This window comes from Balaenoptera borealis (genome assembly GCF_965194805.1).
Source record: "Balaenoptera borealis genome assembly, chromosome: 12".
Taxonomy (NCBI): Eukaryota; Metazoa; Chordata; class Mammalia; order Artiodactyla; family Balaenopteridae; genus Balaenoptera; species Balaenoptera borealis.
The window spans coordinates 24,318,107-24,340,735 of record NC_138869.1 but is presented as its reverse complement, the minus strand read 5'-3'; the positions used below and the strand labels follow the sequence as shown (position 1 = coordinate 24,340,735).

General features: G+C 38.7%; 1 protein-coding gene and 1 long non-coding RNA gene across 3 annotated transcripts in view; one reads left to right on the top strand and one right to left on the bottom strand.

Annotated features, from left to right (window-relative positions):
• The window catches only part of LOC309607563, a 736,883-nt gene that overhangs the window by 172,559 nt on the left and 541,695 nt on the right, over positions 1-22,629 (top strand). The gene's annotated exons all lie outside the window — the stretch shown is intronic.
• The window catches only part of MDFIC2 (MyoD family inhibitor domain containing 2), a 116,421-nt gene that overhangs the window by 19,479 nt on the left and 74,313 nt on the right, over positions 1-22,629 (bottom strand). For both annotated transcript variants that reach the window (XM_082346225.1, XM_082346226.1), the window contains one exon: positions 8,212-8,433. In XM_082346225.1, coding sequence (XP_082202351.1) covers positions 8,212-8,433 — 222 coding nt within the window. The remainder of the gene's footprint in view (positions 1-8,211; positions 8,434-22,629) is intronic.

Genomic DNA, 22,629 nt, shown 5'->3' with positions numbered 1-22,629 from the left:
AATCTATTTTTCCCCCATTAAGAATGTTAATAACCTTTGGTTTTCAGACTTCAGTTGACTGTAACTGTACAAGCCTGTAGGAGAGATTTCGCTCTTTGCCTCATCTGTCAGAGCGATCTAAGTGTTCTTAGAGCTCCCTTCATTGATTTCAAACAATGTTTTCCAGAAAACATTTTTCTTTTCTTATTCATATACTTCTTAGTGTTTAAGAGAAGGGAGAACGTGGAAACTTGCTCTGAAAGGGAACAAATATTTTAAAGAAAACCATTCTTATCTCTTTTATAAACATCTATAAAGGTCTAAAGTGAGTTCTGCATATAGGTAAACAGAAATCTCCCTTCATCCCTGTGTTCCTCCCCCTCCCCCTGCTTCTCACCCTCCATTTCTTTCTTCCCCATAAGACAGTGGTAAAGAACCACACCATGACTTTTATGACCACTTTAATTGCCATATATTGTTGCAGGTGCTGTGGCCATTACTCAGTATTTGTAGTTTAGGTGGACTATTCCATAATATGTCTGTGGTGTGTGTACTCATCTATTTGCCAGACTGGGTGTATTTTTGTTCACTCAGAGCCAGTTTCTAGCATGTGGCCAACTCACCCGTATCTCATAAATCACTATAAATCTCCCACAGAAATTCAGGAGTGAGTGAGTGCAATACATAGACTCTATTCTGCGTATGCATTTCTGAAGAGGGCGTGTTGGTGGTCAAAGATTTCAGGCATAAAACCTCGTCATGTTTTTTGCAATTCCAAGACTGCTGCTACAGCAGCCCCTGGCAAAGAAGAAGTTCTCAGGAGAAAATATTCCAAGCAAATGCTCCCTGATCTTTTAGGCTAGAGACTCAGAGACTTACTCAGGTCCATGACCATATAAAAATGATTTTCCCACTAGGTGCTGTCCTTTGTAGGTGCGAGACTGAAAGTTTGGCTTGGAAGTAAGTCAGGTTGGGTGTAGGGTATTCTGTGGGGATGGGAGCTGGTGTTTCCTATCAGAGTGTGAAAACCTGTTTGTAAAATGGCCTTATAATTTCCTGTGGGCATATAACCGTTTGGTTCAAATCCTCTTGCCAACGTCTCCTCAAGTTGGCAGACTCCGGAGGTCTCCGCTACTGATATATACTATAGATTTTATTTATAAAAAAATATATATGTTGACCTAATCCTTTGGTCAAGTTGGCATTTGTTTCCTTCCACCTCTCTGTTTTGTGCTTGAGAATAGAGCCCATTTTTTTCTGTTTATAAGTCAGTCCTTTTTATTTGGTTGTAAAAGGCAGAGCCTCTTGCCTAGAGAAACATGGCAACATTAATGAATTGAAAACCGATTTTTTCCCCACTTTCAAGTGTGTTCCACACTGTTCCTAAAAGACACATTAAATAATTCTACATGAGCAGGCTAAACTGTTTTGCATATGGCCAGTTTATGTTTGCACAAAAGTAACGTAAGCAGTTCAGAGGAAAATTGACGCACTGTTTGAAAAGAGAGTTGGACTTTCCATTCTCCCGAATGGGTATATTTTCCTTTGCCTGCAGTATTCCTTGGGACTTTAATATTTAATAAACTTGATGTTCAGAGTCATAGCCTATGATTAGTACTCCTCTCGGCCCATCCAAAGCATCATCCCTGCATCCAGCTGCCTGCTTCCCATCTCTTCTGCTCTGTGCTCAGAACATCTCACACTTACCAAGGCCGCATTACGTCATGGGTGTCCCTCTTTCCCGCATCCCACAAACCTGTCTCTTCCCTCGTTTTCTCTTGTGAGTGGCTCCCGAACACGCAGATGAATTGGCACAAATCTGGGACTCATTCTTGTCATTTTCCTTTTCCTCATCATACCCTTCCCAGCCAGTTCTTTCCTGAGTTCTGCTGATGCTCTCTCAAATTCCTATTTGAAATCCATCAACCTCTATCCACCATCCTAGCTGTAGCCACCATCAGCCATCCTCAGGTCAACAGAAACAGCCTCCTGTCCTGACACTGCTTCCACACGAGCCCACCTCAAACTCATCAGCCCCTGCGATACTGTTAATCATTAATTAGAACATCTCACTCTCCCTTTAGAGTCAAGTCCTAAATCCTTGCCATAGCCTGCAAGCTCCTGTGTGATCAGGTTCCTGCCTATTTCTCTGCCTTCCAGTTCTAGTGGCCTCCTTACTCACTGCACTCCAGCCAAACTGGTTAAATTTCAGTTCCTGGGATGCACCTAGCTCAGGGCCTTTGTACATGCTCTGTCTCTGGCCTGTGTTGCACACTCTCCCCTCACAACTTTACCTAACTCCTACTCAGCCTTTGGGTCTTTAGCTTAAAACACCTTCCCTGTAAATCACATCCTTGCAGAAACTCTCATAGCACCCTGCTTTGTTTTTTTCTTCATAGCACTGACCGCAGGATAGTAAACTAATTAGTTTATTGATTAGTTTCCCCCCCCCCCCCGACTAAAACCTGAGTTACAAGAATGGCTTATCTCTTGTTGAATGAATGAATAAATGAACAGTAAGAGATAAACAACATGGTCCCCACTTTTTAGATGTAAGGACTAAGGCTTAGGGATTGTCACTGACTGTCCTAAAACTTTCACCTGTATGGTGATGGAGCAAGGAATTAATCTAACTCTGGATCCAAAATCTGTGCTCTCTTTCTCATTGTTAGATGTGTCAGCTGGTTTGTGTAAAGCAAATTTGCAGTCCTGTACACTTTACATACATCTCACATGGGTCTTGAGATAACTCTCAGTTGAGTACTACTACTGTTCTATAGATGAGGAAACTGTGGCTCAGAGAATTTAAGAAATACAGGAAGTGGTGGGGCTGTCATGTGAACCTAGATTGTCTCCTCCAGAGCCCTTAACTCTGAAGCTGACCTGCCCTTCATAACACACACGCTTTCTTCTGTCACGTTCAAGCCTGGCGCCAGATGCTCTAGGCCTCCTGGTGACCTGTTTTCCCTTCCATTCCCCTCTCATCCTACTCCCCTCTGTATTCCCAAGACTGGTAAGGTGTGTTTTGCAGGTCTGCCAGGTGGCTTCTGGCTAGCTCCAGCCAATAGGAGGCAGCTATAGGAAATGGGAGGGTGGGAGAAAGGAAAGCCTGGGGTATATCTCCTTCCTTCTCTCTGCTTTGTATCTTCCCTTTGGTTTTATCTTTTTCCGAATGTCCTTCTCTTTGTGACTTCTGCTAATGCCACTTACTAGTGGTCTGTCTACTAATAGTTAGTTACTAGTGGCCAGTGAGCTAATGCCAGTAGTAGTGATTTACTAGTGCCCTAGAGAGACCAAGGGAAGAGGTGGCAGAGCTTTCCTGTTGTCGGTAATTTCCTCACGTAGCTTTTCACCTCTCCCTATACCTTTGTAACACATTCCCAAGTATTAAATTTCTTTTATTGGACTGCCTGGCATCATGGCATAGGCTCTAGTTGCTGCTGTCAGAGTACCCATCTCATTTCCTACTTCTTCCTTCCTTAAACCTGGATTAAAGGAGGTTTAAGATGTATCCAAGACCTGCAGGCCATTCAGCTGGAAGTGGTATTTGCCTTTTAGCAAGAAGCCATGATAAAAACCCTCTCTTAAGTTGATTACATTTCCTCTTTACACCCCTAGGGTACATTGAGGATGTGGAGGCTATAACGTGCTAAGTGATATCCTTACGACCCTGAAGGACCACTGCAACTTCTAAAGGTGCTAAATGTTAACTGGATAGTGGCTACTTAAGAGGGAGAATCTGTTTCTGTTTTGTATATACATTCATTTGTATTATTTTTAGATTCCACACATGAATTCTATCATATAGTGTTTGTCTTTCTCTGTCTGATTTACTTCACTAAGCAGAATATTCTCTAATATCATCCACGTTGCTGCAAGTGGCAGTATTTCATTCTTTTTTATGGCTGAGTAATATTCCATTGTATATGTATACCTCATCTTAATGTGGTTACCAAAGGGGAGATGGAAGGGGGCCACAAATTAGAGGTATGGGCTTCACAGATACAAACTACTATGTATAAAATAGATAAGCAACAAGAATATAATGTACAGCATAGGGAATTATACCCATTAACTTGTAATAACCTATAATGGGATATAGTCTACAAAAATACTGAATCACTATGCTGTATACCTGAAATAACGCAATATTGTAAATCAAGTATACTTCAATTTAAAAAAGAACAAAAAAGGGGGTAATAGAGAGAAGAAGAATCTGCCTCATAAGAATGGATCGTGTTTAATTATAGTGGAAAAGGTAACAGTGCGAAGGAGTTTCCACTAATATACCTGAGGTCGGCCCCATGTTCACGGTCCTGTAATCCCTGAGTTTGTCTTTCCAGCTTTCAGTGTTCTTGCCACCATGATTCCCTGGGATCAGGAGGAGGGAGGAACAAGAGGTAGCTGTAGCTGCCCTCTCTGGTCCCTGGCACATTCCTCAACTCCAGAAACATGCTTCCTGCATCTTTGGGAATCATTTTCCAAAGTGGCAAGAACATGGCTCTTCCAGAAGTGACCCCAGATAAACAACAGTCTCCCTTCCTCTCCCCCCAAAACAAAGTAAGAAAAAAAAAGACAAGATGAACCTGGTCCACCCCCAGTATTCTCATACGTTAATGGTTAATGTGCTGTCCCTGAGAGAATTTGGCATAATAACAAGATTCATGACACACTGGCTCCAACGGGTCACTAAAAGTTTTTGGTCAAAGAGTATAAAAATTGGGACTTCCCTGGTGGTGCAGTGATTAAGAATCTGCCTGCCAATGCAGGGGACACGGGTTTGAGCCCTGGTCTGGGAAGTTCCCACATGCCGCGGAGCAACTAAGCCCGTGCGCCACAACTACTGAGCCTGCGCTCTAGAGCCCATGAGCCACAACTACTGAGCCCGCGTTCTGCAACTACTGAAGCTTGCGCACCTAGAGCCTGTGCTCCGCAACAAGAGAAGCCGCCACAATGAGAAGCCCGCGCACCGCAACCAAGAGTAGCCCCACTCTCCGCAACTAGAGAAAGCCCGCGCGCAGCAACAAAGACCCAACGCAGCCAAATAAATAAATAAATAAATAAACCAAAAAAGTATAAAAATTGGTTCCCACTCCCCCGACATTTAGTTCTTTAAAAAAATGTCTGTAATACAGAATAGGAATAAATAAAGTGTGACTGCCTTTCTCTAGCTGGGGTATCATCCCTGATGTTATCAATTTTAATAGCTACTTAAATATGTCAAGATCTATTTAAGTTCAGACAAGCACAACTAACATTCAAGTCAGTTCTTTAGAACTAGAATGACTAGATTTGGGTGATACTTAGTAAATTTTTGCTTATGATTTTTTCTGAGCAAATGAACTGAAATAATTATAAAATTGAAACATTTTATAAGATGACACTATTGCATTTAATTGTATGAAATTTACAGTGTAGAAAATGTAATCATTTTATTCAGTAGTCCGTGGTGTAATTAAGACTGTTCTTTTGAGGTATCTTGTATTTATGATTTTCCCCTTCCACCTGGATGAGACATCTCAAATTCAAAATTATACATCAATTAGGTATATTCTCAGGATTCTTTTTAAAGAGGCTGTTTTCTCATATCATGTGTATCCCTGGTTTTATCATCCACGGGGATGCTTTTGCAATCCGAACATAGAAGCAGAAGCAGAGACACAGATAGTGCTCTGGACTTTTTCCATTTTCTTCAGGAAAGGGACCACACAGGATGAGGCACAATTTAATAATAAAGTAATGTCGCAGTACACAGTGTGTGATGTGCAGTAAAGATCATTTTAAATTCCCATCAGAGCACACACCATGAACTGTGCTAATGGATGTAACACATTTTACAAAATCTGCATGTGTGAGGCTTCTCCATCCTGTTTTAAGTGGGGCAATGTATATAAATAATAGATATTAGCAATTAAGCATCCATTCCTATGCACTCATTTATATATTTGAAAATAAATTAACCACAAACTACATAAAAGTGGATGCAATCTTCTCTTTTCCCTTCTGTTTCCCCTGCTGTTCCTGAAAGATATTTCTGTATTTATCTCAGTATGAACAGTGACCCCAGCTCTCAATTTCTGCATCCTTAAATTAATTACTATCAAAATTTTCCTAAAATGCAATGAGTCTGACTTAACTCTTTATTTCCTTGATGTTTGCTATCTAGGATAATGAGAGGTTCTTAGCACTATCTGTGGGCCCTAGTCTAGGTGTTTTACTCTCCTTTTTAACCAGGTACCAAAAACTCTTACCTCAGTGGGGGGATTTTTTTTTTTTTTTTTTTTTACAATGTGGGAAATGAAGGATGAGCGATTACCTGTGCTGTCCGCTTAATACTGGAATTTTCTGGGTCATAGTAGCCTCTGTCCAGGCCCTAAGAAAACAGTCTAATTCAATGGTCTTCATGAATCTCCTTTGCTCTTTTGAAGAAAGAGTAGTTGGTTCTTTTCCTACATGAGGCTCCTGAGTATGTGTTTCCACTTTAATGGAGTAGTCATTTTGGTCTTCCCTGAGAATACAAGGGTTCAGGTATCATGCTAGCTGCATTGGTCCTTCTCATTCTGCCAAGATACCTGATGAGACAGATCAGAGTGGTTCCGGAGGGGCACCACTCTCCTGTATTGTGTGGATACATATAATGGTAATTCGTAATTCTGGGATCATTGCAACCAAGATCCATTACAAGTAAAATCCATGCATCCCTGACACGATCTGATAAAATTCTCTATTGCCAAAATGCAGAGAACTCTCCTCTGTTGCCTGTTTTCTTGATTAGCATCAAGCTCTAACAAAACCAGAAACTTGGACATCATCTTGGACTCAAGGTCATACCTGGCACCCTATCGGCCAAAGTTAGCTGAAAGCTGTGTATTGTCGGGAGTGTCTGGGGCTTCGTAAAAGAAATAGAACTATTGCCAACACTTAAAAATTGGGAGATTTCCTATAACACTGTAGCTCTGGCAGGTCTGAACCTCTTTTTCCTTCTGGCAACAATTAGCTGGAGCGGAGTGGAGGCAGTGTACTTCTCCTTGCCCCAGTCCTCACCCATCCCTATCACACATCTGGAGGTACTTCCTTATTCGCATTGTCTCCTGGCAACTGCTTGCAATTGTGTCTTCTAGTCTAAAGCCTCCATGGCAATGTTTTCACGAGATCATACATAACGTGTGTTAGAAATCTCTCCCCTTACTTTTTAAAACCATACTCATAATAAAAGCAAAAGTCGAACATCTGTTCTGTGACAGGTTCTGTACTGGATGTTTTACCCATGTTATTTCATTTGATCTTCAAAACACCCAATTGCGTGTTACTAGCTCCATTATATAACTGAGTCTGAGATTTAGAGATGGTAAAAAACTTAATCCAGTCTTATACAGTGAATAAATTTCAGAGCCAGGAATTAAACTGATGTGATTTCAAAGTTCCTGTTATACAAAGTTTATTTCACTTTTTTTATCTTACTTTGAAAAAGTAAATATGAATTTAAATATAGACCAGAAACTTCAGGTTTCTTTAAATGCAAATGTCAGTATGGAACATTACACAATTCCTGAATGGTTTATGTCTCCTATGAAGGTCAGTGCAAAGTTAACATGAGTAAAATTCCATATGTCTTGGTGTGGAGTCTATGGCCTTGAACTTGACTGTGCTGATCATTTAGCATCAATTCAATTTGAAATTGGTTTTGCAAGTGCAACATGCCTCTTATGTCATATATAGAGGTGGTTTGGTGTAGCTTTGCACTGATTCGAATGCCTAGAAGGTGATGTTACCTAGAGGAACCAACCCTTTTCCACAGGCTGCTGGTGTAAGCGTCCTTGTATTTTATTGCAGTCTATATTTATACTTTTCCAGCTTTGCAATGCTATTCCACCCTGTCTTCGTCTCCTCTCAGCCTAGAGTCGCGGGTTGAATAGTCCCAGATGCAAGAAGAGAAAAAAATTGGCTATTTTTTAGTCTACTTCATAGCTCCATAGCAAGAATGATTTTACCTCACTCCGGCTATTTAAAACACTTTGCCTCAAACTCCCAGCTTTGAGAGCAAACAACCTGCCAAGCACCTCATAATTGCAAGGTGACCTTGACATGTGTCATTCATCAGCGTTTTCAAATTGAAGCCTTCCTGGTTAATATTCATAAAGACTTTTTTTTCTAACAGCATATATGATGGTTTTCCAGGGGCTGGGGTTTGGGGAGCTTTATTTAGAGATGGGTTGATTGTGAGAAACATACCATCAGTGTCTCTTGGATGAACTGAAGTATGAGTTTGGAGGTAGGAAAATTTCGTTTGGCATTCTTCAAGGGAGGACAGGGATATGCTGGATTCTGACAGTTTTTTCTCACTGGGGGTTTCCTTGGCTGGTCCATCTGTGATTTTGAATTCGGATACTGAATTTATAACGATGGTATTAATGGCTTTCTCTTCTGCCTGCTTTTCGTTTGTGAGTTGCGTATCTAGATGAAAAAAGAAAACACACATACACAGACCCGCTTATAGTTGACATGACCTCACGATCCAAGAAGGGACGTTTGCAGAAAAATTCACATTCTAGACTTTTATAAGATTAAAATCTTATTTAGAAGCATGAAGCATTATTGGACAGGATTATCTTGAATGAAACTATATGTAAGAATAAAAGTTCAATAATTATAAAATTTTACCCATATTTCAAGTTTCACCTATCACAGTCATTTGTACCACTTATTTCAAAAACACAGTGGTTTTTATAGTGATGGGTGGGGAGAATCAAGGCATTCATTCACTAGGATTAACAAAATCTCATAGAATGTTGTCAGCTTATTGTCATAATGTTTTATGGATCTCAGAAGTAGTAGAAGGGTCTTAAATGCTGGACAGTAATGTATATGATCTCAATCAAGTTGTTTTATTTCTTTGTGTCTACAAACCTTAGTTTCGTCCCCTGTATAAGAAAAGTGGTCACACATAACCATCCTATAAGCTCATTTCTACATCTGCCCTTAAAGACTCTTACTTTGCCAGTCTTTTCTCTGCCTTGCCATTTGTTAGGTGTCTATGAAGGTGATAGTCTTTGTGGCTTTTGGGGTGTACTCCTTGGGAACAGGCTTTTATTTCCATATAACCACCTGGCAGGGAACCTAGAGCAAAGTCCTTGACTGAGATTCTGGTTTGGAGAGGCACAGAGAAGGCTGAAAAGACCTAGGTGCTTCGTGTATTTCAGAACTCCCATACTCATTTACTGGTTCCTGCAGAATAATTGAGGGTCTGTTATATAACAAGCACTGTTCTGGAAACTGGGGATTGAGTGCTGACGAAGACAGGCATGGTCCCTGGCTTTCAGAAACATCCAGACGGGGTAGTGATGCAGGCACTGTATAGCTTACCTACACCAATTAAATCGTCCTAAGATGGAGAGTAGAGTTAACAGAAGGTATTCTCAAACCTGCATCCAGGATGATGCCCAGGGACTTCTTCAGCCCTAAACAAGCGTCAGTCCTGGTGATTTGGCGGCACTACTGGGAGATAGTGAAGGTGCCTCCTGGAGAATTGCCTTTTCCATCACTAGCCCAGTGCCTGACTCAGTGACGCTCACTGAGTGACTGAAATCAATAAAACAGTTGGCAACCTGGTTTAATTTTACTGCGCTTAGGCAGCTCCGTGCAAGAAATACATTCTTGCCAAGTCCATTTTCATTGTCCTTCCGGAAATTGCTTCTTAGTTTGAGGTAGATGGAAATCTCTGCTTGATCCTGCCACCTAGGACAGTGGTAGACGTGTCTACAGAGGAGAATCATCTAGGAAACCTTCTAAAAATTTGGAATTTTTTTAAAGCTCAGGCAATCCCTCCTCCCCCTCAACAGATTAGATCACAGCCCCTGAGGGATTTTTGAAGCTCCCTCAGTGATTCCAACATGCAGAAAAGTTTGGGAACCACTGCCACAGAGGCCTTCTGCTTTTGAGAGTGGAGAAAGGAGAGGACAGCCCACTGATACATACATCAGTGATTTTCAGAAGCTAATCATGAGACAGTTGCTCTCCAAAGGCTCCTAACTGGCAGGGGAGCTGACAGTATTGCACGCACAATTGTATTGTCTCAGGCCGTTTTTGTTGCTTTCTGAGCCTCCAAACAACCTCGGCTTTCAACAGTGTTTAATTTTTATTCCCTACCTCTTAGGCTGCTAGCTTTAAATCTCTTGGTTGCAGTTTGATTCACCTTAAGAGGGATTGGCAGAAATAGGGGTTCAGAAAAACATCTATTGTTGATAGCAGTTAATGTAATATTGAATAGATAGAATTAGTTCAACAGATTGGGAAACTCTTGGGTTCCTCTAACCCAAGAGAGATTCACAGAATTAATGATATAGTGATGATAATGATGATGATGATGATGATGATGACAAAAATAATAGTTTATTTTTCTTGCTTGGATATCAAAGTGTCAAGTAACCAGCTTTAATCGCAAATAGTCATTCAAATTATGCCTTCAGTACTTAGAGAAGAACTGGTATTTTGGGCCAGATAATTCTTTGTCACAGGGAGATTGTAGGGTGTTTAGCATCATGCACGTCCTCTACCTACTTGTTGCCAGTAACACCAGTTGCCCTAGGACATGACAAACAAAAAGGTCTGTGGATATTGCCACATTTCCTCCATGGGGCAAAATCACCAATTTTGAATATCAAACCACTGCTTTATACATGCATACACACACACACACACACACACACAGCACACAGAGTTATATACCTTGTATGTCAAGTTCTGTGTTACCACTATGAACCTTATTTAATTTAAGCATCACAAAGACTCTAGGAGGTAGATACTGTCAGCCTCCCAGGACAGATGGGAAATGTATAAATTGGTACCCCAAGTTAACAGATGAATGAGTGTAACCAAGGCTTAGTTTATTTAGATAAGTTCCCTGAGGCTTCCTTGTTAGTAAATGGTAGAGAGCTGGGATTTGAACCCAGGCCGTTTGGATTCCAAAAGCTTTGCTCTTGTCCCTGTCTCTTTATATTATTCAACATTTTCTCCAATTTGTTCTTAGCTTTTATCTCTGCTTCCTCACTATGGGGACTGCACATCAGCAAAACCCTCTTCACTCTAAATCCCATGATGTGTCACCTACCTGAAATCAAGCCTTGCAAATAACATCGCTTTACAGACATACCTAAGCAGTCTCTGCAAAGCAAGACTACCTTCTTGCACACTTAGGGAATCCTGCCTCTTTAGTTACAGCTGCTGTATCCCCTACATTAAAGAGCATTTCAGGCAGAGCTGATAGATAACAAAACTTTGATGAGTATAGAGATTACAGCAGCTATTTACTACAGAATTAATTGACAATCAGTTCAAATTATCACACCTAGTCAGGCTGCATGTAATGTAAATGGCTTTTGCACAAAGTAATTCAGTAACAAAAAAAAAGTTGGATAGAGGTTACTGGAATATAAGAACATGCGGAGAATACAGTATACAGCCAAGTGGTATATGATTCTCTTTTTAATTTCTCGACACTTTTAAGTATAGCATTTTGAATCTAAGTGGTGTGCTACATTAAGCAACCATTTGGAGACACTGGGCTTGTACTGAGAGAATTTTATGGAGAAGTTAAACTGCCATTCATAAAGTTATTTTAATTCTATAATCTCTGTTTATATTTTTATTTTATTTTTTTCATTCCCCACTGGGAACTATCTGTTACTCATTAGAAAATCATCTGACAAACACACATTTCAGAACCCAGTCTGTTCAACCCAGAATTCTGACATCTGAAATGAGTCACAATTTTTGGGTGAATGTTACTGACATCTTCCATCTTTTATAGATGGAATGCTAACAGTAATTTCCCCAGATTCCTTCTTTTGCGGTGTTATTTGACTTTGTACCCGAAGTATTATAAAGTAGCATAAGCTAAAAGGAGAAACACATAAAAAGTGGTATCACATCTTCTGCAGAGAAAACTATTTTGGAATTAAATAAGGAACTCGTGAAACTAAATTTGGGATGTTATACATAGTTCTTGACATTAACTTAGAGAGAATAATTTTTTTCAACAGGAAAAAATCACCAAAATTAGGACAAAAATTAGAAGTTCAACTGTATTTCTTGGGAAAGAAATTAAAGTGTGTACTGAAAGTCAGGGAAATAGAAAATTTCTGTTTGGGCTAGAAGTAATTGCAGAAGCAATGGGCATAAACTTAAGTAACAGAGACGACAGACAGTAAATTAATTTTTTATTACCACTGAGCAAATGTTATTAATTTAATTCAATTAACATTTATTGAGTACCCACATGCAATGGATGAATCAATGTGACAGGAGCTATTAATTTATTTACTTTAAGTCATTAATGAAACATTTTAATGATTTTCATTTTTGCTCACTAAGTGTGACTTTAGAATTTTTACATTGGTGCATCTTCTGAGTCTCTATATATACGAATTCAAATCATGAATAAGTAGCATCTCTTCTCCCCCGCGCTCCTCCGATCCTATTCTTGTTTTCCCCCTCCCTTCCCTTCCCATTTCTCTGTCTGGGTTTACTTCTTTGACCTTTCCTATCTTGATTATTGGTTTCTTCTTTCCCTCCCATTCCTTCAATATATTTTTTCCTCAAACTTTGTTCTCTTGGTTCCTTTCTTTGTTCCTTGGTCTTAAAGTCTGTATTCGTTTACACTCACAACTTATTTTCTTTGTGCACTTGGGCCCCAAATCTCTATGCAGTTAGCCAGCCAGCCACAAAAACTATGTGCCTAGCTGTACTAGGTGCTTGGGAATTCAAAGACTAAGAGCAAATAGTCCTCAAGAGACCCAGAGTCAATTGCAGTCTCAAACTTGCAACTGACTGTTGGATGTTTTATTTGAATTACTGGCCAAATCCTTACAATTACTGTGTCTCTTTCTATTGGCCCGTCATTCTCCTCCCCAAACTTGGTAATCCTGGATGTCCCTGGAGAATTCACAGTTCAATTTCTTTTCATAGTATTGTCATTTTGCCAGTTTCATGAGCTTAAAAATATTTGATTTGCCCCATCTCTCCATTCAATGACCTTCCAGTTTTTCTTTATTATTCCTTCTAAATATCTCACAAGTCCATCTCTGTTTTTTCATTTGAAATACTACCACTCAGGTTTAATCTTCTGTGCCCTCAAATCTGGACTCCAAGGCATACCTCGGAGATATTGTTGGTTCTGTTGCAGACGGCCATAGTAAAGGAAGTACTGTGGTAAAGCAAGTCACACGAATTTTTTGCTCTCCCAGTGCATATGAAAGTTCTGTTTACACTATAGTGTAGTCTGTTAAGTGTGCAACAGCAGTATGTCTAAAAACACAAGGTACATACGTTACTTAAAAATGCTTCACTGCTGAAAAATGCTAACCGTCAGTGAGTTGTCATCTTTTTGCCATAGTCATAGCAAAGATCATTGATCCTAGATCACCATGACAAATACGGTAATAATGAAAAAGTTGGAATATTGTGAGAATTATGAAAATGTGGCACAGAGACACGAAGTGAGAAAATGCTGTTGGAAGAGATGACTCTGATAGACTTGTTTGATGCAGGGTTGCCACAAACCATCAATTTATAAAAAACACAATATCTGTGAAGCACTATACAGCAAAGCAAAATGAAACAAGGTCAGCCTGTGTTTCAGTAATCATTGATCTCAACTATAATAACAACTCTCCTAAGACATCTTACACACTGTAATCAAAATGATGTCGTGAGCAGTACTCTTCTGATCATATTACTCATGAAAAAGCAAAACAAAACAAAGCAGATGCACATCATGCATACACACAAAATGTCAGTAGCTCTTTCTTTCCCATTCTCTTATTCTCAATTAACTTATCCATTCTACTGACAAATTGCCTTTGACATAAGTTGCTTGTTGTTAAGTTTTTCTTGTGAACGCTAAACTCCAGAAACCTCTATGAAAATTAATTAGATAAGATGTTAAGGCAGGGTGATTTTAATTTTAATTCTAGACCAAAACGTTTAAGGTGAGTGTGTATTTCAAATGTTTGGACCATTTTTAAAGCTGTAATGGTGAATTATATTTTCCTTTGGATTTAAACTATACTCTAGCTTAGAATTTAGTACTATGATTATCCGTGGTTGAAATCAGATAAGAAACATACAAGTGACATTTCAAAGTGTAAGCTACTAAACCATTAATAAATAAGTATGGTTAGTAAGCTGACATGGTAGAGGTAAAAAAAGTTTTTTCCTTTGTATGTAAAGTTTGTAAAGTTCACACAAATGTCAGAAATGGTATTTTGTTGTTATTGTTAGACTATATGGACTTTATTCTCCACAGCTTGGTAGGTAATGACACAATACACAAAGTAGAGAAAAGCATACAACATGATCACACATGGTGAAAATTATTAGAACAAGCTAGAATCATTTTCTTGATGTATAGAGCATTATTTTTCTTACATTGAGTTAAATTTGAGATTTGATACTATGGCTAAAGACAGAACAAAATGAGGAAGATAAGGATTCCCTAGTAGTCACAAAAGCATAATAAAAGGTAACTGATACTCAAAGAAGGTGTTTTTTTTTTTTTAAAAAAAAACACATTTTCTTTTTTGGAAGCTGAGTGGGGTAATTTTCTCAAGGTGAGGGTTGAAGACTTCCTAGAATGTTCTCACCTTTTGAAATGAATGGCAGTAAATAATTCATGGAGTGTTCCATTGTTATATCCTGTTAGTTAGATTGGACAAAACAAAATCTTGGGTTCATTACATCTATTTTTTGATGGGGAAGGGATAAATGAACTAAGAATATTATACTGGACCTTCTTTTTCTTTAATTTTTCAAATGCCAGCTCTGGTTAGATGTCCTTTAAAGACTTTCAGGTTTTTTGTTTGTTTGTTTCTTTTATTTTTTAAGACAGTCAGGTTAAAGCAGCAGTTTTACATATTGTTTTGCTTTGTCTTCTGCAACACTTCAACTGAAACTCTGCTTCAAAAAACATTAGATAAAATGTTTATCAAGGGCCGTGACAAGAGGACATTTTAAGCCTTTTCAGTCAGCCTTAGTAAATCTTTTTTTTTTTTATAGAGAGAAAAAGCAAAAGAATATTATTCCTCCAGATGTCATAGCAATGAGTGTTCAAGGTAAAAAGGATTCATGGGGAAGAAAGTTCTAAGAGAAAGTTGAACATGGCCCCCTCCTCAGGCTTCCCTGATACCTGCAAAGCAACTTCAGTCTTTTGGGACCGAAGTGGGATTTTTGGCCTAATGTTTCTAGATAATTACCTCCGTTTTCTGCTTGCCACTATACTTTGCACCGGTAGGCAGACATAGGCTAAGTGATATACTTTTTTATAGCTTGATCCTAAACTTTAACAAGGAGCAATTCAGTCCTAGGAAGTGGTTGAATCTTCTTTAGACATGAAAACAGTTTGCAATTATGAGTCTCCATTTCATTTTCATGCAGTTAGCTTCAGTTTAACGTTAGTATAAAGTGTCTCAAGAAATAGAGATTATGTTATCTTAGGAAAAAAATAATTGGTTAGCAGTTTTTATAGCTTGATGCACTTGGATTAGTAATAGGTTAAGAGCTCTGAAAAAAATAAATGAAGCCAATCAGGCTATAAACTCATGTATAATTGGTGTTGTGTATACATTTGATTTCTTTTTTTACTGTTATGTTTAAATATAAATGTTAAAAATTATAATTATTCACAATCGTCTCTATTATGTTAAAACCGTCACAATTTATCATCCCAACTATTTGAATGTCACTGAAAGTCTCTTACTTGCATTATCTCATTTGACGCTCACAACAGTATTGCAAAGTATTATTATCACCATTATATGAATGAGGAAGTAGATGGAGTGTCAGAGATTTTAATGGTTTGCCCAAGATTACCCGGCTGGTAAGGGGCAGGGCTAGTACTTGAACTTATGCCTTCTAATTCCTATGACAGTCAAACTTTCACAAATTGCTTTATGGAACCAGGCACTCTGATATGAGATCAAGACACTTTTCTGAAGTATAACTCCCTTGTCCTTTCTGATTTTCCTTTCTCTAGGCTAAGCGATTTTGCTGGTGTTTGATTAGGAAGCACGCTATGTGTTTGCTCAAAACCAGAATTCTTACAAATGATTGCATTTTCCAAACTTATCCCTCAAAGACCATTGCAAGTGTCATCTCCTAGGTGAAGCTTCCTACACTGCCCCCCACTCCAACTGAAATTGTTACCTTTGGGAGCCCCCAGAGACCTGGGTTGGTCCTCATTATAGCCTACACTTCCATTTATTGTACTGTGGCTAATTGTGGATGTATTTCTCTTCCCTTTTCTGTTGTGAGCTCCTTGAAGAAATGTGACCTCCATTCATCTTTGATTTTCCAGCACCTAGCACAGTGTCTGGCAGGAAGCAAGCGTTAAGTAAATTTCAGATGACTGATGAACTGACTGACAGATTGAACGTGGGGTGTCTCAGCTTTCAGTTGACAATTGACTCATTTTCCCTGGGACAGGTTTTTCTGAGCACATCTTCCATTGGTCTTCCTCTCCCACTCTCGCTATGCCAGTTGATCCTGGTGAAAGTCTAAAAATTCTCTCTTTTGTGCTAAAATATATATTGATTTTTATTTTGATGTGAAAGCAACACTTGCATTTGTATCTATAAAACTGTGAAGAATACAAAAAGACACAAAGAAAATAAAATCCCCTGTAATTCTACCGTTATTAACACATTATTTCATTTGTTTCACAAAAAGACAATGGAAAAATCTGGTGTAAATACAGCATATATATCTACATATATGTCAGATTTATAATATATAAAATATGTATTAAAATTAGAATCTATATTTATCTAATTTTAATATATTATATATACAGTATATATGTATATATTATATATAGTGTTTCCAAGATGTGCCACTCACTCTTCTAGGAACTTTGCATGTATTAACTCATTTAATACTCCCAGAAACCTTATGTGTTAAGTGCTGCTAGTATCATCCCCATTTTTTGGATGAGGACCCAAGAGCACAGGGATATAAAGTAACTTACCCAAGGTCACCCAACTAAAAAGTGATGGAGTTGGGATTATAATTAAGGCAGCCTGGCTACAGGTGTGTGCTTCTAACCATCATGCTGTATTGTCTGTCTAGATAGAGGTTTAAAAAGAAAATCAATATTGCGATTTTATTGAATATATTGTATTATATATGTTACAGTTATTTCATGAATGTTTCCCTATATCCGAAAGATTATTTAAAAACATACATCTCAGCTCAAATTTGCCTCCTCAAAGAAGCCTTCCCTACACTAAGTCTAAAGCAATGGTTCTCAATTGGGACAGATTTTGCCACCCAGGGGACGTTTGGCAATGGTTGGCGACGTGTTTTACTGTCATGACTGGGATGAGTGTTTTTAGTGACTAATGGCCAGCGACGCTGCTAAACACCCTGCAATGCACAGGAATCCTCCCTGCCTCTCCCCCCGGCCCCCCCCCCAAAAAAAAGCCTACACAAAGAATATGGTTTCCTCTGAATCTGAGAAATCCTTATATAAACTCACCTCAAGCCCTCACCACCAGCCATTTCTACTACATCTCAAGTTCACTGTCTTTGTAGTACTTTCCATTATTCTGAAAATGTTTTGTTTATGTACTTGTTTACTTGATTATGGAGTATATGTCTCTTCTACCCTTGACTAAAATATCACCTTTAGGAAAGCTTTGTCTATATTAATTAATTGCAATCTCCTAGAAGGGTGCCTGGAACGTAATAGGCACTTAATAAATAAGAAGTCAAATAATGCATAACATTTCTTGCATGACATATCATAAATTATTTAACATTCCACCATTCAATAAAAATGTAAATTGTTGCCAATTTTTGCTATTATAAATATTCTTAAATGCTATTTTCATGAACCTTTTCATATATCTATTCATTTATGCAGGTTTAATTCATAAGTAAGGACTTAATTGGATTAATGGCCAAATTTCTAAAGCTTTTTGTATAATTTACTAATTGCCTTCCAAAAGGATCATGTCAATTTATACCCACACCAGTAGTGATTGGGGGAAGTTTGCATACTCTTTTCTGGCTGACTCTAGGTTTTACCAATAAAATAATTTATTTTTATCAATTCAAACAGAACTTTGAGCCAAATCTTCGGTTTTCTATATCTGAAAAGACAGTCTTTCACTATCATGAGAAGTGCGAGGTTTTTTTTCATATCCACTGCCTTTCTGAAGAATTTTTGTTCCACAGCTAGATTCATGGGTAATTCTGAGCTCTGCTGCATTATATGGAATTAGACAGTGAAAGACATTCATTTTGGGTTTATAGATCTATACGTTTTTGTTCAAAAATATTTATTGGCTGATTGACGTTTGGACTTCATTTATTTAGCTGGTTCTTGCTTTTGTGTCCTGAGGGCTCTGAGGTGACATGCCTGTTGACAGACTGTGCAGGATCCCTGTTGGCTTGTAGGTCTTGACAGGTTCATACCCATTCATAACATGCCTGTATAAATGTAGGATAGGGATGAGATCTATACAGAGAGCCTGGAGGCTAGAAGTCAAGCCACACTAGGAGGAAGGGCAAGAGGTAACAAGAGGGAGTAAGTAGAGAAGCAAAGCACATGCTCATTTACAACTCCTTTGGCCCATTGTATGTGCCCAGTGTATTATGGCATCTATCAGAAGCCTAACTGGGGTTTATGATCTATTTTCCTGGTGGCCCATCTGGTGGAAGTTTAGTCCAATGGTGTCCCTCCTAGGGGAGGTAAAAGTCTATCCAATGTGGGTTAGAGCAGCTACTGACGTTGTTTTTTTAAGAAAATTATCATATAATAGTTATTTTGGTGTATTTTATAACATACATAGAAGTTAATGTGGCAACTTATATATCCATTGCATGCACACGTGTGTGTGTGTGTGTGTGTGTGTGTGTGTGTGTGTGTGTATGTATGTGTATGCATACCTACCTAAGGTGGGCCTTGCTCTTTTCCCCCCTTTTTTACTAATAAAGGTTTACAAGAAAAACTTTAGAGACCTGCTGGTCTAAGTACTAGACTGAGGTCAGCCCTCTACATCCCTCTCCACCTGAAGGAAAATCCATTTTCTTAGGCTTCCTCTTGGTACCGAGGGTGTGGCACACTGGAAGACTGACAGCCACAGCAGCTGCAGTAGTGGCCTGAGTAGACTTTTCCTCTGAGTTTCTATAGTGGTAACAGGATTAACAGACTCTATTCTGGAAGTACTTGGGTGGCATAACACCTCCCAGCAGAACTATTCCTGACAAGGACGTGCAGATGGAAATGCATATTTATGTCACTTAAAGCCTACCAGAGACACAAGGATTTCAGCTATAACAATAAATAGAAAAAAAATTCTCCAGAGTTTTCGGTAACCCATACTCAAGTGCACTGACGGTGCTTGGCGAAAGACCTACGGTTTGCTCCTTGTCCAAGCGTAAAATATTCAGTATTCCAGCATGTGAAGGTAGACTATTCTGAATATATTTTAGAATACTTAAAGCAGGCTAGCACAAAGTTAGGTTACATTTTCAGGGCTTAAAAATAACAGAACAATTCTATGAAGTGTTTGGAGCATTTCAAGGAAAAAACACAAGTCTCCTTTAAAAAAGTATCCACTTATTCCATGTATTAATCATGCTAGGTTTTAAAAAATTATTTCCACAGGCCAAATAGTCACTGTAGTCACAGCTTCCAAGTTTAAAATATTGTCTTTATAGCAATCCTTGATAGAATTTCTCCTAGCTTCCTTCTTAAGCACCTCTGACAATATAGAAAAAGAAAAATGCTCACGTCCACAAAATATGGGCTTGCTTGTTCTGGGAAGAATTAATACAACATATCTACTCATTAGAATTGAACTAAAGAATCCAATCAGTCTGGCGCTTCGGCTAGCTCAGCTGAGAGGGCAATGAACAACCTCTGTCTCCCCACCGTGCCCCAACACCTTGCCTGGTCCAGTAATGAATATTCTGTATCATTTGGAAAATTGAGCTGCCCTCTCCTTTGAAGAGCTGTGCTTTTTGATCTGACCAGCGAGCTGTAGTTCTTTGTCACTCTAACCAATCCAGGTATGATTTTTTACAATAAACAGAAAATTTTCAAAAATTGAGATTCTGATTAGATTGCCTGAAGAAATCTGTGAAGAAAAGAGAAGAAAATCTTAAGGAGCAAACAACTGGAGGTGAAAAGCCTGCAGGATAGATCCAGAGGGACACAGTGAATTAAGAGTTTCTGAAGAAGTCAAAATTATAATGACAGAATTAAAATCTGCATTCCGGGCAGTAAAACAGAGAATTGACCCTACAGAAAATATCAATAGTCATGTAGAGAGTAAATATGAACAACTTTCCCATAGTTTAAAAGTAAAGGACAAAGGACTGAACTTCGATGATAAAAATGGTGTTAGATACAGAGGTCAGAGCACATAGATCTCACCCAAGAGTTAATAGTTTCCTAAAGAAGAAGCCAAAACATTTAAAATTTGAGCTTTGTTTAAAGATAATCTTGATGTGTATGTCTTCAGTAGAAACAATTTATGAGTATGTACCTCACTGTCTAAAATTTAGTAAAAAAGAGACCAATAATCCTACAAAGTATTTTAAATTATAAAAATAAAGATATTTTTCAAGCACCCAGACAAGAAAACTAGATCATATAAGAAACAATTGTTCTGAGGTTGTCCCCAAATCATTTTTGCCAAAGCTAAGTGCCAAAAAACAGTGGTGCAACATTTCTTAAATTTTGAGGAAAGATTAGGCCTTGACAATTTTCTCCTCAATCAATTTGTCTTTTCTGTGGGAAGGTGTACTAAGGTATTCTCATAATACATTATCAGAAGAAAATATTCTACTCTAAAGAAAACTAACAAAACCTTTTTTGAAAACATTATTGAAAGTTATATTTTCACTTCCAGAGAAAGCAAAAGCAAAGGTAGGAACTCAGGTTTTGAGATGCTGAGGCAAGGAAAGAATGACAGTTGTCTTGAGGAACGATCAATGGTTATTACAAAATTAAAACTACAATGAAAACATTGAGGTGAATGTCGTTATTCAGAACTAACACTGATTGGAGGTGACAGAGCCATAAACCAGGGAGTGGGTAGAACTCTTTGGTCTCCTTATCAGATGGTTTCTGGGTGTAATTATAAAGCAACCTTTGCAGGATTCATTTTTATTCTTCATTATGGCAGTTACCTGGAAATTATACGTAAGAAAGATTCTCAGATAAAACCTCCACTCACAAAAGTGTTTTCTGAATTTTCCAAATGCCTGTAACCAGCATGAGTTTTCCAAATTTTCAGAATCTTTCACGTTTTCTTAAATGAGCATTTTGACACAAAAGACCTTTGTAAAAACTAAGAAAAATATATTTCTTCATTGAAAAAAAATTCCTTTTCAAAATGACCAGTTAAAAATGGGGAACTTTAGGGCTTCCCTGGTGGCGCAGTGGTTGAGAATCTGCCTGCCAGTGCAGGGGACACGGGTTTGAGCCCTGGTCTGGGAAGATCCCACATGCCGCGGAGCAACTAGGCCCGTGAGCCACAACTACTGAGCCTGTGTGTCTGGAGCCTGTGCTCCGCAACAAGAGAGGCCGCCATAGTGAGAGGCCCGCGCTCCGCGATGAAGAGTGGCCCCCGCTTGCCACAACTAGAGAAAGCCCTCGCACAGAAACGAAGACCCAACACAGCCAAAAATAAATAAATAAATAAATAAATAATAAAAATAAAGGAATTCCTTAAAAAAAAAATTTTTTTTTTAAATGGAGAACTTTAAAATGAATGCTATAAAATACTGATTCAACGATATGAATTAGAAACCAAGATAGTCAAATAGAAACGTTAGTGTCTGGAGTGGTCAGCGTGTACACGTCAATAATTTTATTCTTTGGAAAGTATTAGTATAAGTATTTCCTTTGTTTAATGAAAGGAATGATGAAGGCAAGTATTGTATGTCTTTATTCTTTAGTGATCCTCTAAAATATTTTTATAAAGAAAGGCGGAAGAGAGAATTCAGGCATTTTGGAGAAGGTCCTGGAGCTAGTGAATGTTTAGATGAGGAACCCATCTCAGAACCATATGGGATGTCGAAAAGGTCAGAATCAGGGCAGCGAGCAGCACAGTAGTAATACAGCCATCCGGGCTTCCAGTTCACACGGTGTGTTCAGAGCCACTGCCTCTTTTGATCTGCAAATCCTTTCCTCCCAACAGCATCCTCTCCACACATAGACATTTGTGACTCCCAATTTTGTGAATGCCCTTTACAAGTGCCATTCTCTCTGCTTGGAGTTCCCTTCCTCCTTCCCCACCTTACTCAACTCCTCCTCATCCCTCAAACCTGGAGGAGATGGTACTTTATTTATTTAACAGCTATCTGTCATCTGCTCCTGTACTTAGAAACCCTGCCAGATACAGGGAATATGGGGATTAATGAAACCCATTTCCCATCCTCATGGGCATTTCACCTTCTCTGGAGCCTTCCTTGACTTGTGACAAAGGTTCTTTCTGTGCTTCCAAGACATTCTGTTACACGTGTGTCTTTCTTTTCTGTGAGGAAAGGTGTCCATGCCTTGGTATTCCTGACCTTAGCAGAGCATTTGGCATAAAGGTTGAATGAATGTAGACAGGTGTCTGCTTACTAAGTGGTAGGCAATGA